The 15,006-nt window shown below is 43.3% G+C and overlaps 1 protein-coding gene across 10 annotated transcripts in view; it reads left to right on the forward strand.

Annotated features, from left to right (window-relative positions):
* Positions 1–15,006, forward strand: part of MAP4K4 (mitogen-activated protein kinase kinase kinase kinase 4) — a 162,760-nt gene that overhangs the window by 128,663 nt on the left and 19,091 nt on the right. For 2 of the 10 annotated variants that reach the window (XM_075135979.1, XM_075135992.1), the window contains 10 exons: positions 3,099–3,260; positions 5,275–5,505; positions 6,435–6,541; positions 7,491–7,642; positions 8,345–8,442; positions 9,770–9,945; positions 10,373–10,493; positions 11,671–11,862; positions 14,259–14,376; positions 14,645–14,815. In XM_075135979.1, the coding sequence (XP_074992080.1) occupies positions 3,099–3,260; positions 5,275–5,505; positions 6,435–6,541; positions 7,491–7,642; positions 8,345–8,442; positions 9,770–9,945; positions 10,373–10,493; positions 11,671–11,862; positions 14,259–14,376; positions 14,645–14,815 (1,528 nt within the window). The remainder of the gene's footprint in view (positions 1–3,098; positions 3,261–5,274; positions 5,506–6,434; positions 6,542–7,490; positions 7,643–8,344; positions 8,443–9,769; positions 9,946–10,372; positions 10,494–11,670; positions 11,863–14,258; positions 14,377–14,644; positions 14,816–15,006) is intronic. The other 8 variants (XM_075135996.1, XM_075136028.1, XM_075136007.1 and 5 more) reach the window with 6 other exon arrangements.

Below are 15,006 nucleotides of genomic sequence, written 5' to 3' on the forward strand. Positions count from 1 at the left end.
AGGGGACCTGATTTTGAAAGCATCATATCACGAAGTTAATATCATCTGCACTTCATCAGATATGTTTTCGTAGGAAGCATTGGTGCAGTTGGTGATCTGTGTCTCTAGCAAGTACTGGTGATTGGAGATTGGGAGGCAACTGAAAAGCACGAACCTATGAGGGATGCTTGCATACAGCACCTGTTTACACATTTGGTGCCCATGCTCTTGGAAATGGCCTTCTCATGAACACAGACCTGAATTTCATTAGTTTAATTTTTGAAGTGTTAAGTATTCTCTTCTGAGATCACATCCTGTTCTTACGAAATTCTGTGGTGCTGCCTTCTTGGACTTTGGGCACTCACAAGTCGATCTGAAGTCATCAGAGTTCTGTTTGTTTCAGAGAGTGGCCCCCTGTCTTCACTGGTCCACGGGTAACATTGCTAAGCAAGTAATTGCCTCTGATGTATACTTGGCTCTCTTTCAGCGGTCTTCTTCTTATGTTTCCCTTGAGTACCGTACTGCCCACAAACCACTAGACTGGGCAATACTGGTCAAAGCTTTTAATGGCATTCATCACCAGCATGTGGGAACTAGGTAAATAGATTTTGGAACAAGAACAAAAAAATCCTTGGGGCTGTAGAACATGATAAAATAGCTTTCAGTCCACCTTCGTCCAGTAGCGCTTCATTGCCTTTGAAGTATTGCTGTTTGGGCTCGGTGAGCACAGACTCATTTTCTTGCAGATGCTATTGTCCAAGTTCTTCATAAACCATGTTTGTGCTATCTCATCCATTCCTCTTGGTGACTGAAGTATCTGGTACGTCTCTCTCTCCTGCAAGAAGTTCAGACTTGTCCAGTATGTGGTGGTGCAGGCACGGAACCAGCCCTCCTGTCCTTGTTACTGGCCCGCCTCGGTGAAAGCACAGTGCTGGTCCAGCACTCCTGTCCAACGTGAAGGCTAGCTTTGGAGGGATGCAGAATCGTCTCTGTTCCTCATCTCCCATTTTCCTTTCAGAGTTGAAAAGGAGAGAAACTCCTGAAGATTCAAAGTGTTACATCCTTTAGCAGAACCACCGACTCAGCTATTTTTCTGTCGTGGTCTTTTTCTTTTGTGATTGCTCTAGCTAGAAGGAGTAAAGTGAAGGCACAGAAAAATTGTGTTAGTAATCAGATCTTCCCTGAGATTGCTTTGTACATGTGGTAGAAGTATAGCCATAATATCTTGGTGCCTGGCAGTGGGAGCAACCAGTTAATCTTAAAAGCAGGCATTAACTCTAATGTCATTCTTGACATTGGAGTTGGAGAGCGAGTATTCTGTGCCTCATACTTTCAGGTATACTGCTCTCAAGAGAAAGCCTCCATCTACGGAGATGCTGACCATCAGGATGATAAGCCAAAGTGGGCTAACTTTCCTGGGATTAGGGTTTTTTTCTCCATTCCAGTGCCAATGAGAATATAAGAAAACGGGCTTCTAAGATTGGCTCTGGGAAACAGGGGGGGAGATTAGAGCAAGAAATGAGGCTTAATACTGTTTTCTGGTCCAGACACTCAGATGACTGGAACAGGGCCTGTTTCTATCCAGGGATGCACTGGCTACCTCCTTCCCACTTCTTGCCTGGTTTTAAGGACATGTGGCTTGTGCAGTTTGTGTGCTTCATGGAGGAAACCTCCTATCATCTACAGCTAGAGACATGAAAGCCTGTTCCTTCAGACAGAAAGACTTGTGGCTTTTCCTCATTCTATTCATAACAAGGAGTCTGGCCTGTTTTTTAAACTTTAAAGGATGGCTCTGTGAAGTTGAACACGGTGGTAAAAATGATTGTATGGTGAAGATGCTTGCCTCCATTATTGTTGTGTTTCCCAAGACATGGTGTATTTTGTGTAGACCTGGCAGAAGCTTGTCTGCTTGTTCCCATAAGCAAACTGTTACTGTCCTCAAATTTTGGAAAGCACAGGCATGTTGGGTTTGTAAAGCAGCCCAGCTAAGGAGTCCTGGAGACTTGCCTCTGTCTTCTGACATGGGTATATGAACAGCCAGTCTCTCCCGACCATCATTGCCAGGGAATAATTAGGAAACCACCCCAATACTGGTTTTGTGCTCCAGGCACAAGGGTTAAAGCAAATCTTGTGAGCAGAATCTCAACAAAGGACATCAGCCCAAGCTGCCAGTTTGATCTTTCTTTGACGCTTTGATAAAGTGCTGGGAGTTTAGCGTTCCTCAGAGGCAGCTCCCCTGGCAGAAATGCACATGCTGCCCTGATTCCAGCAATGGGCTGTCTTAGGAAATGGGAGGATATTTCCTTTCTGCCTGGAGCCTCCCTCCATCTTTTGCCCTTCGTACCTCTCGCTTTGTTCGCAATGCTGGGGCCTTGGAAGAGGCGATGTTTCTGCATGGTGACCTCGCTTGGTGTTCTTTTGAGGACTGAGCACTTTCTGACTTAGTCTTCTCCTCAACAAGCTCTCGAGGTTAGTGTATGATCGCTTCTGCACCTCCCTGAGAACCAGAAACAAGTTGCTGGGGCTGTTCTCTGCAGCCTGTGAGGTCGTGTTGGGACTATCTGATAAAAGAGAGGATGACCAGTCCTACAATTCCGTACCTAAAGCTGAAGAGCCTGCAGTATTACTGGGTAGAGAAGCATATCCTATCTCTTCTTGCATTGCCAAAGAGACAAGCACAGGAAAGCAGGTAATCAAATAACATTGAGTAAAGTGGGTAACTACAGTAAGGAATAGCAATGGGAAATGTACTTTTATATTGTAAATTTGTTTCTGTTTTCATATATCCTTTTTATTGTCTGTGAGGAAAATACTGATGCATAGTAACTAGCCTAGGCAGAAAGAAGCCCCATAATGGTCTTTCATCATATCACTTCACATCTTACTGCCTGCTGCATCCTCTCTTCCTAGTATGGATTTTCCATACTGGCATACTTGCCACTTTGGTGTAGTTCACTCTGTGTTTTACTGTGCTGGTGAAAGCGGTAGGGAAAAAATCCTGCCAAGCCCCAAATGTCTTTGGATTCTTTATGGTAAAGGAAAGGTGGTACTCACCTTCATATTTCTACTGTAATTGTTTTTCTTGACTCCAGGCTTAACCTCCATTTATTTTGGCTTAGGTGGAGGAGAGATTTAGAAAAACTAATCAGGGCTCCCCTGAAGCACAGTCTAAGCAGATGGGCAAAGTGTTGGAGCCACCAGTGCCTTCAAGATCAGAGTCCTTTTCCAATGGAAACTCAGAACCTGCTCAGCCTGCCCTGCAGAGGCCAATGGAGCCCCAGGTAAGTGCCCAGGAAAAGAGCCTGGAGGAAATGCAGAAGTCCCAACATGTTTCCTTCAAATTTGCAGATCTTGGCATTTAGAAAGTCTTATGTAAAGGGTGGCATTGTTACACAAAGCAGCTTATTCAGTAGATTTGCTCTTTGTCTATTTTTGCTTATTTTATTGATAAACTGATGGATTTGTGGTTTTGGTGGTGGGTTTGTTGTCTTTTTTTTAATATTAGAGCTAGGTTAGAATTCTTGCATTCTGTTATTATCTGTGCAAGAGTGGAACGGTGGGCTAAACACTGGTGACAGATGCAATACGCTTTTATAATTCAGAATTTGATCTGTGCAAGACACTTACTACCAAAAAGGATGCTCAGGAAAGAAGTAAGCTTGCTTGGTTTTTTAAATTCTTGCGGAAAAAGCTAACTAAACAAGTGGTTTTTAATAGTATGAGCACTGCTTCAAAGAGATTTACAAAACATGACTAAGAAAAGCAAGTTTGTTGTCAGTAGGCTTACAGTTGCTAAATAGAGCTCTGTGCCACCCCTGGAAAATCAAAAAGAGGTTGAAAGCATTGAGCTGCGTGGCTGCCGTCATTCTGTTGTTTTCTAATGAAGAACCTCCAGATCTTGGTATCTGTATCTGATAGGAATTACAGCATGAATAAAAAGTAACCTTTGTCTAAAACTTAGACATAGCCCATAAATTCTGAGCGATTTAGATATGCTAAATTAAACACTTCTGCATTCAGTTCCTGTGTTTCCATGCAGAATTTTCTTCTCCCAAATTAAGTCTGTTGATGACAGTGCAAGCTAAAACTGTCCCTGATTGTGACTAGGTATTGCAACTCTTTTGGGCAACAGGAGAATTTGAACAGACGGGAGAGTGGGAGAAATCAGGACAGAACTTCATCTCTTACTCATTAATTCCTGGCTTTTATTCAAACCTCTATGACTATTTCAAAATATTGGACTTGTATCTTCATGCTCTCTGTGCCAGTTACTTTTAAAGTCTGGGTCTTCCACTCATATTAAAGATAATCAGGCTCTTCAACAGCTGTGTGTATTAAAATTGAGGAAATAATAATCATATAAAAACAAATACAACCAGCCTACTGAAACTGGGGTTGAAAGCAAAGCTTTGCATAATTATTAGGTGTGAAAACAGCATGTTCCTCAGTTATGACCTTTCCTCCTCCTTAGTTTCAGAAATTAACTCTGAAATGCAGGTTTATGCACAAGGAGGGAGTAGGCTGAAGGGTCAATATGGATTTCAATGGAAAACCCAACGGTGTTTTAACTCTGGAGTCACTGTTGTGCCTTCTTAGTATATGTATTTGAATACGTGTGTGTGTATGTGTGTGCTTAGTTTGTGTATAAATATGTATATATGTACAGTATATGGTACATATATGGTGTAAGTATAATATGCATTGTACATATGTATACTATATACAATATATATTATGGTTTTTTTATATATATTGCAATGACTGTAAAGGAATAAAGGCTTTTGTGTTATGGTCTTTCTCCAAAAGTTTGGAACCGTATCTAGTTCCTAAGTTTATTAGGTAACGTAAATGTCTGTCGGTTTGCACATTTTACAGCGTTCTTTAATTTTGTACATTTCTTCAATTGGATATCTGCTTCAAATTTCCCAGCCCACCAGTGCCGCCATGAGACCTGACCAAAGCCCACTGAAGACTGGGGAACGGAAGGCGGCTTCTGTCTTGAGTGGCCTTTGGACTCAGGTTCACGGTGCAAATATTAGGTCCCCTTTTCTTCTGGGCACCAGTGTATGTGTATGTGGAGAGCGTATCTCACAAAAAATGCGTATGTGCTGTATTTTCAGTCTGTTACGTTCTTTGGGCGCTTGCCTTGCTTTTAAGTGCATTGATTCCACCCCACGCTTACCTAATGCCATAACCAATTTGTCTCTGCCCGCCCCACCTGCCTTTATTCTGTGTTAATTGGAAAGCCAGTTATACTGAGCGCATTGAATGTTTTATGTTTTGTTTTCTTGTAAGGTACAGTGGTCCCATCTGGCATCTCTCAAGAACAATGTTTCCCCTGTCTCGCGATCCCATTCCTTCAGTGACCCTTCTCCCAAATTTGCTCATCACCATCTTCGTTCCCAGGACCCATATCCACCTTCACGCAGTGAAGTGCTAAATCAGAGTTCTGACTCTAAGTCGGAGGTACCCGACCCCACCCAAAAGGCTTGGGCTAGATCAGACAGTGACGAGGTGCCTCCAAGGGTAAGGAGTAGAAAGACAGATGTGTGCTATTTTTTTTTATTATTAATTATTATTTTTTTAAGGATGTGATACCCTGGGCACTGGGAAGACCGTGCCCTTGTGCCAGCATTGGTAACAGTATTTTAGAAGGCAGATCATAATGTAGGTGTTCAGTCAACGGGTTAATGATAATCAACCTTAAGTACAATATTGAAGCATCATATAAAATTGGCAAGTATTTATAGAATGCCGCTATTTCAGAGAGACAATTTATTATGCAAAGTTAACAAATCATTACCATATTCAGGAAAGAATTTAAAATATCCTTGATGTTATTGCTCAGAGTTAATTTTCCTCTTCATCTGTTAGCAACCCAAACTATGAATCATACACATATTTAAAATTGAGATGGAACTGAACAAAAAGGAAACATTCAATATACTTCCTCCTCCTCTCCCCCTCCCACCCCCCCACTCCCATCCACGGGGATTTGCTGCTTCTGAATATATTCCTGCTCCCCCACCAGTCTTTGCCTTCTGCTGATCCATTCCCGGGCATTTGTTTGGTTCCCCTGAGCTTACTCTCCTAATTCTCATGCTGTTCCAGCAAATTGCTTTGTGCCTCCCCTGCTTCAGTCAAAATGCCATAATCTTTTTAAATGTCTCCGTAGTTGGAGTGTAGCGGGGTGTGTATGTGTTCGTGTGGTAACTATTAAACACTAGTTAATGTTAAGACTAAATTTTGAGTTCTCTTCAAAATCTGAACAGCATCCCAACTAAGCCTCTTGGTTTTGTGGGTGTTTGTTTATTGCTTTTGGTCGTTGATGCTAGCTTGGACTTAGAATTAAGTGTTGTTAAAATCTTAAGAATATATTCTGTAGCAGGAGAGGTTTAATCTTCCTCTTCTCTCTCTCCTCTTCATGGGTTTAACACAACCTTTTTTCCCCCAAGGTACCTGTGAGAACAACATCCCGATCACCAGTCCTGTCCCGCCGTGATTCTCCACTGCAGGGTAGTGGGCAGCAAAATAACCAAGCAGGTCAAAGAAACTCCACGAGGTTTGTAAGCCTACATGTCCTCGCCTTTCTTGCATTGGAAGGAAAAGGCTCATGGGAAGCCAGGCATTTCCAGAGAGCTTTTGGCATTGTCCGTTGGACGTGAAAGGAGGATGAATTTGGATCCCTTTTCAGTAGTGATTAATATTAATTTCCCTTGGTGTAGCACACGTGCCAACAAACACTGGCAAAATTTCTTCTTCCCTCTCCTCCTTTGAGTTGCCTGTCCTGTAACTTTTGCAATAATTTCAAAATATCCTTAAGATTACTGAAAAAATGTGGCCATTCATGAACATCTTGCCTTTTGGTGCAACAGGTCATCTTGGGCGTACTGTGGGGATTACTGGCAGCAGAAGTGTCTGTAACATTTAAAGTGAAGAGATCTCGGAAACTTTCTGGCCTCTCAGAACCAGACTTTAAGAGGGGGAGAAGCATCTATGAGCTGTGACACAGAGCATCTGAGGTCAGGAAGGGCGAGAGGAAGGGGCTGCCTCCAGAGCTCAGCAGAGCACCGTGGACAGGCCACCCCAGAATTAACTCACAGGACAGGGGTGAGGGTATTCTGAGAGGGACAGGCAATGCTGGCTTTTTGGCTTGTGCTTGGGTGGCCAGGGTACTTCTGAGCCAATTTCAAACCTGCTGCATGCTGGCTGAGAGAACCGTCCACTTTAGATGAGATATGTAAGAATGACAGGTAGCCAGTTCCAAATAAAAAGAATAGCTTACACCCACATAAACTTTTTTTTTTAAACCATCCTAAATAGGGTAATAGGTATTTCAAAGGGAGCCACTGCTTGGGTTGTGAAGCATCACTGATGCCCTCAGCTCAGTGTTAAGTACTCTTTCAGAAGAATTATTAGCAAAACACTGAGGAAGAGAGATGTTTGAGTTTAGAAACGGGAATCTGAAACTGAAGTGCGTGACAAAGACTTTCCTCCCTCCCCTGATACAGCAATATAGAGCCTCGTCTGCTGTGGGAAAGGGTGGAGAAGCTCGTACCAAGACCGGGCAGTGGCAGTTCTTCAGGTTCAAGCAACTCCGGCTCACAGCCTGGTTCCCACCCCGGCTCTCAGAGCGGGTCTGGAGAGCGGTTCCGGATGAGATGTAAGTCCTTCCCTGACCCTTTGTAATGTTGTGTTTATAAATGTATTGAGTCATGCAACACTCGATAATGAAGGACGATAACCCTCACTGGGAAAGACCTTTGAGAATGCAGTATCAAAGGTGGGTTAGCTTCCAGTAGCCCCCTTGGCTGTATGTCCTTGCTTGGGAAAGACAGTGGGTGCAGAAGTTGTCATGAAAGTATTTCAGTGTTCTCTGATTCACGTGCAGTCCCTGCTGCATTTTCCCATGTGCAAACATCCCAGTCTCCGTGCTCTCATAGCTCCCTTCCTCCTATGTGCAAGGGCACCTTTTGATGCTTGTGGCATCACCTCGGTGGTTGCTGAGGGGTGCAGACTGCTATGGATAGGTCTCAGCTGGGGTACGTTGGATGCTGGTGCCAGTTTTCCAGCTTGTGGCTGCACTTGAGTTACCCTCTTTGATTTACAACTGTGTGACAGTTTACTTTGGCTTCAGTTATAGGGTCAGCTGCACCTATACAGATCACAGCTTATGATGTTTTTTTGTATAGTTCTTCAGGGACAATGTAATAGTGAACCAGTGAAACTTATATCTTGCTGTCAGCTACCGCCTGATAGCCTTCTCACCTCTCTTCCCCGCTCCAAAGTGAAGTAAGAAAACATATTTTAGCTCCCTGCTTAATCTGTTTTTTCTGTGTTCCTTTCGGGGTCTTGACACATGCAGCATCATCCAAATCAGAGGGTTCACCATCGCAGCGTCATGAAAGTGCACCTAAAAAGCCTGAAGAGAAAAAGGAAGTCTTCAGACCTATCAAGCCTGCTGTAAGTTGCATCCACTTTCCCCTGTCTCCCCCTCTCTTTCAGGTAGGCCCACAAGAAGTACAGTGTGAGCTTCCATTCATGATGCCATTGGGGGTGAACTTCAGCTTGGGTTGGAGTTTGTATCTGTGGGCCCAGCAGCATGTCCGGGGCTCTGCAATTGCCTGCACACATCACAGTACTTTAAACATTAGAATTTGCTCTGCTTCTGGAATTGATTTCTGCTTTCTGGTCTTCTTCCTTGCTAACCTTTGCCTTTCTCTCTTTCAATCCTGTGCTTCCTTCCTGGGGCTGGACCAATGATCATGCATTTGACCTGAATGTGCCAATGCTGGGCTGAATGGTGCAGGGAGAAGTGGTAAGACCTTAAATTGTTGCTATTTTCTGTGAAAGATTTCTGACGTTTTCTTTATCTGACTGCTGTTACAGTTGATTACAGCTCTATGTCCAGTTGTATCTGGGGGATCACAGTGGGTTTTCACAGCATTTCCAACTTTCCTTAAAACTTTTTTTTCTCTTGCCACTATGATACTGCACTAGCACCCAAATCTGTCAGTTAAAGCTGCTTTCTTAAAGAAACATAGAGGTTGGTCCTTCACTTCTGATAGTGTAACGTGTGATGTATTTGCCATAAACTGTATTCAGCTAAATAAAGCATAGCTACACAATTGAGAGCAGATTGCACTGACTGCAAACCTGGTTTGCCCACAGTCCAAGCTGCAGACAGAAAAGCAGCTTATGTCCCATACTGTTTGACAGTCGTGTGTGACTGAGCTGGTGCTAATGAATCTGACTTCTCAGGTGAACTCCTTAGCGCGGATCCATGGAACTGGAAATGGATCAAAAGGTGTCGAGGAGATCAGCTCTCTGTCACTGTGCCTTGGGTGCCTCAATAAGTCTTAGGATCTTTCTGCTGCCTTGCTGCCTAGATTTCTTGTGGTGGACGCTATTAACCTGCAAAGTTTAGGAAAATGAACTGCAACAGTCAACCATTGTGTGAGAGTGGGCCCGGGTGCTTGTGTACGTCCTTCAGATGGTATAATGGGATAAACTGAAGTCATAGTCAGGATAGTTTGGATTCAGAGTATACACACTTTTCTATAATATAGCAAGGCCTCCTTAGGTTGAGTCTTTCAGTGCTTTAATTTATCAGAAAGTGAGTTTTGGTAACTATCAGGAATTAATAAATCAAAGGAAACAATACTGCTGGGGCTATGGAAACACAGCAGTGGACAAGTGAACAAACTCGGGCACTAATCCAATGGGATTGTCTTGCAAACTCTCTACTCTCTTCGTTGCAACATCATTTTTTGCCTCCCTCTCCTGTCAGGATTTAACTGCATTGGCAAAGGAATTGCGAGCAGTGGAGGATGTGCGACCTCCACATAAAGTGACGGATTATTCATCCTCAAGTGAGGAGTCAGGGACGACAGATGAGGAAGATGATGATATGGAACAAGAAGGAGCAGATGAATCTACTTCTGGACCAGACGATGTCCGAGCTGTGTTAGTTCTTCTGTGTTTTGCTTCTGTTTTCCCTCTTAGGGGGCTGAAGGAAAAGGACGTTGGGTATTTTGGCTTGTATGTTAGTTCTTTCAGCTTACAACAATCTATAAGCAAGACACAGCAGCCTTGTGTGTTCACATTTTCAAACACTGAGGGTAATCTTTTCAAAAAGTAGACTTCTATAAATTATGTCCTTTCCCCCTTCTCCCTTTGATTTGTTATAAAACAAGAAGTGGTGTTTAACAAACTCCTGACTGACTTTCTTTTTTTTTTTTTTTAAATAGAGAAGCCTTTCTAGGCAGGTTATGTAAATATTCCACTCCGATCACAATATAAATTAATTTTGAGTGTGCCTTGGTGCAGAGCAGTGAAAGCTAGGGCACAAATGCTGTTATCTCACTCCAGTTATTTCTTGTCCGGCAAATAGGTCAACATTGAACTTGAGCAATGGTGAAACAGAGTCAGTGAAAACCATGATCGTCCATGACGATGTGGAGAGTGAACCTGCCTTGACTCCTTCTAAGGAGGGCACCTTAATTGTCCGACAGGTATTGCTTTTCCTTCCCTGTGCAGTGCTGCACCTTTTCTGTGCTCATTAACCCACTCGCTCATTCACCCATGCTGTTTCTACATTATATTTGTTGTTCGTATTATCAAGACACAGCTGTAGTGAATTTCAGATGAGCAAGATGTTTGATGCATGCAAAGAGGAGAGTAGCCCTTCACCCCTTGCTACTGTTTTGCATGCTTTCCAGTGACACCCATGGCAGCACCATGCAGTGTACCTCAAAATCTGTGGGAGAGAAGGGTAGAAAAGCTGCAGGTGTGTGGAGCAAGAACTTCGTTTAGTTTTACCATAGAACCAAATGTGGCTCTCAGGAGCGGGGCTGGGAGGGAGGCTGGGGGGGGGAGCATTCAGGGTTTTTTTTTAATTGTTTTGAACCTGTAGTTGAGGGCATACAGACCATCCAGATAACATACACACACACGTACATACAAATTCCTGCAACAGTTAGTGTGGGGGAATGGAGAAGCGGAACAGGTGGCGAGCAGAGAATGTGGACAGAGCTAGAGCGCTGTGTTGTTGCCTTTGATTCTGAAAATACTGCATTCTTGTGCCTCTGAAAGATAATGATTCCCTGCTTTTAAATGAGCTTGTGTGTTAATGAGCGTGCTAGCTTATAGGAGTTTCCTCAGTAATCGCATTTCTGAATTTCACAACTGAATGCCAATTTCTTAATTGAGCCCTCTGGTTTGAAAATTAAGATTTCATGCTTATTGTTTTAGATAGTTAGCTGAAGGCATTCACCAGACAGTCCAAGCTCGTATCTGTATAGGATTTAAGTTAGTTTTAAACAAAACAATAGGGCAAGAAATCCTCCCCCCATCCCCAAAAATGTGCTTGTCCGCATTGTGGTGGAAGACTTACCAGCGCAGTTATTCTTCTATTAATTAGTGGAACTGGCTGTGCAAGTCAACCACACGAACTAAGCTTTTGCTTGCCAGAAGAGCTGGGAATTTGCTGAATTCTAGTAGCTCTGCCCACTTTCCCTTTCCATCCAGGCATCAAGGCATGGATTATGAGCTTATTTTTTTAAATAAATAAATAAATAAATAAATGTAAAAAGGTAGGAAGCGAGCGAGGGAGAGAAGGAGAGAGGTTGTTAGGGATATAGACCTTTAAGCAGCACTTGAGCAAGACAAGTGTGCCTGTTTTTTCTGCAGAGTACAGTTGACAAAAAGCGTGCCAGCCATCATGAGAGCAATGGCTTTGCCGGTCGCATTCACCTCTTGCCAGATCTCTTACAGCAAAGCCATTCCTCCTCCACTTCCTCCACCTCCTCCTCCCCATCCTCCAGCCAGCCGACACCCACCATGTCCCCACAGACACCCCAGGACAAGCTAACTACTAATGAGGTATGTCTTACACCACAGCTGGCTGCTTTCGTAGGGTTATAGCAGCATTGCCTAGTAGCTAGTTTGCAAAGGAACTCCAGCCAATCTCCCCTGCTTTTTTTTCCTGTCACCTTTGTTCCCACCCCCCAAATAACACATTTCAGTTCTGTGTAAGAAGCCCTTAACTCTAGAGCAGTCCCACGCCAAACTTGCCAGTTTACTATTTTTGCTTCCTCTCAGTGAGTCATTAATTGCATGGCGTTCGTTTCAAACTAAACTTGACTACTGCATTTTCAAGCCAATACTCTTTTATTTTTAATTCTGTTTTATTCCGGGAGCAGGCTAATTGCAAGCAGTGTGCCTCTTAAAAATTAGCGGTTAATTTTGGCTTTGTCAGTAAAGGCTGGGCTAGTAACTCCGCACGTATGAGGAGCTGCTTGTGGAAACTCACCCTTTGGGAGAGGAAGCGGCAGCGGCCGCGGAGGGATTTTGCTCTTAAAAGCTTGCCACGTGGGCTGGGTGAACAAATCAGGTGTTGCCCGGGAGGGTTGTAAAAGCCTGGGGTATTGTTGTTTTGGAATAATGAATGGGAGAAAATCTTTGGGTTTTTTCCAAGTATGTGGGTACTCTGAAAAGCAGCTGTGTAAAGGTGACTGTTCTCCACCAGCGCTGGTTGTGTCCCGGTGGAGAAGCCAGGCTTCGCCACGGGGGAAGCTCCCTCTTGCCATCCTGGGCTGATCCCGGGACAGTGCCTTCCTTTACTCACCAGGCGCTGGTGGCCAAGCCCGGTTCTTCACGTGTGTGTAACCCCTCGCCGCAGAGGGGAGGCACACGTGTGAACAATGGGCATCATTCGCCCCTTACCAGCCCTAGCAGTGAGCGAGGAACCTGGTGTGGTGGCTCCACTCCCGGCTGGGTGGCCAGCCTGGCTCTCGGGGAAAGCCTCTTTCTGTAGGCAAGCAGGAGTGGTACAGGGGGAGCAAAACTCGGTGAAAAGAAGCTGCTGCTTCTCAGGGTAGAGCTGTAGAGTGGTGTGACGAGAAGGAGAGGTTGCAATGAGCTGGGTAGGCTGATGGCAATACACGTGTTTACCACAGGATGAAAAATGCTTCACACGTAACAGCAGGGTGGGTGGGAGGTTTCCTCCTGGAAATTCGGTTAGCATAATACTTAATTTTCAGCTATGCTTCATTGGTCTTTGATCTTTCTAAAAGCACACTCTTGTAGGTTATAGAGATCAGTTGATTGATCCAGAGATATGCTTGCTCATTACTTTGATCTAAGCAATAAATAAGCAGGGTTCAGTTAACTCAGCTCGGGAAGTGGAGGCTGTGGCAGTGGCTGGTGGCGAAGGAGCCTTTCAGTCTTGAGCTGTGCAGGGGAGTGATACGCTCCTAAGAGCCATTGCTATTTTATCTGCAGAGAATAGAGGCTTAGAAAGATCAGAGGTTGAAGATCAGTTGATGATAAATAAGTGTCTCTAACTACGTTTGCATAAAGCTGAGCAAAAACCCAGTCCTGCTTGGTATAACTTGCCCACATGCACACCCTTTATATATATACTTTTTTTTCCCACTTGTCCCGTTCTGCTTCAGTATGCAATGTTGTCACTATAATACTAAACTGGCAAGGGTTTTTAAGTCGTTCCATTTCCACTTTTAACAGTTCATTGTTTCACTTGTCTTCTTCCTTTCTTTATGTTTTTTCATGTTTAGACCACATAATTCAGCAAGCACCAGTGATTTTATCCACTACATATTCATAGCTTCATATCACCGTTTGCTACACCTTCCACACTAATGAGCCCCTTTGTTCGATACAGGTTTAATATGTTGCTTTGTCAAATAAAGGTGGAAGAACCTGCTGCAGCTTTCTGGCAAGAGGCTCAGGTTAAACAAAATAGGGATAATGAACAGTAGTGGACATTGAAACATAATCCATCGTAGAAGTGAACGCTTGATCCCAGATGGTTCTGATTTTGTTGCACAAGCCAAGAGATCAAACTTCATAATTTATTAAACTAGCTCACTTTAGGAGATGCTTCATAAATTCAAAAGCAATAGGTAGTGGACAGCTTGCAGATAAGGTAGTATACATACATTTAAGCAGATTTTTAAAAAAAGAGACATTCCCTCGCTTTGTGCCTGATTGTAGTGGCCAGTCCTAAAAACCTTCGCTAGCAGCTGAGGTGACAGGGGTGACGATTTAGCTAATTATATTTAGCTGTAACACGTGCAGTTTGCATATGTATCTAGTTCAGGTGTGGTGCCTGCAGTGTCTTGTGTATCTATAAAGGAAGTATAAAAGCTTGGGGAGGCTCTGTTAGCATAATTCTGTAGTGACTTAAAAATGTTGGTTGTTGTTATCCGTGCTTTTTATTGTCATTAATATTAATAAAGTTGAAATTTACATTGCAGACTCAGTCCGCTAGTAACACACTCCAGAAACACAAATCTTCCTCCTCCTTTACACCTTTTATAGACCCCAGATTACTACAGATTTCTCCATCTAGTGGGACAACTGTGACTTCTGTGGGTAAGTAAAGTAGCTGAAGATGACAATTGAAAAAGGGTTCAGTGACTTCAGTGGCTCTTTAAAGTACTTACAAATGTTACCATCATGCTTTTTATTTGATTTGCAATGGATTGCATAGTTTATTTCTTTTTCCATTTACATTTCTTACAAAAAGAAAGACTTGCTCAATATTCTCACTTGCTGATTTGGGTTGTTTGGTATAAAGAAAATATGGCCAGAATTTAGCACTTAAGGGTTATTACATGCACTTTACTTTTCTTTTTTTCAGTAGGATTTTCTGCTGAAGCAATGAGATCAGAGGCAATAAGGCAAGACCCTACACGGAAAGGATCAGTTGTCAATGTGAATCCCACGAATACGCGGCCACAGAGTGATACCCCAGAGATTCGCAAATACAAGAAGAGATTCAATTCTGAGATACTGTGTGCTGCCTTATGGGGTAATGCAAACCTGTTCCTCCCTTGCCTCCTGCACTTCTGAAGTGCAAACGTGCCAGTATGAGCTTATGGTCTTCGAGAACGTACCTCTGAAACCTTAGCTGTTTCTCTGCATTTATTCAATGCTTGTTTACATCTTTTTGTTGCAAGAGCTGATGATTATTATGCTGCTTCTGCTTTGATATAATTTCCC

The sequence above is a fragment of the Calonectris borealis genome, chromosome 1 (assembly GCF_964195595.1).
Source record: "Calonectris borealis chromosome 1, bCalBor7.hap1.2, whole genome shotgun sequence".
Lineage (NCBI taxonomy): Eukaryota > Metazoa > Chordata > Aves > Procellariiformes > Procellariidae > Calonectris > Calonectris borealis.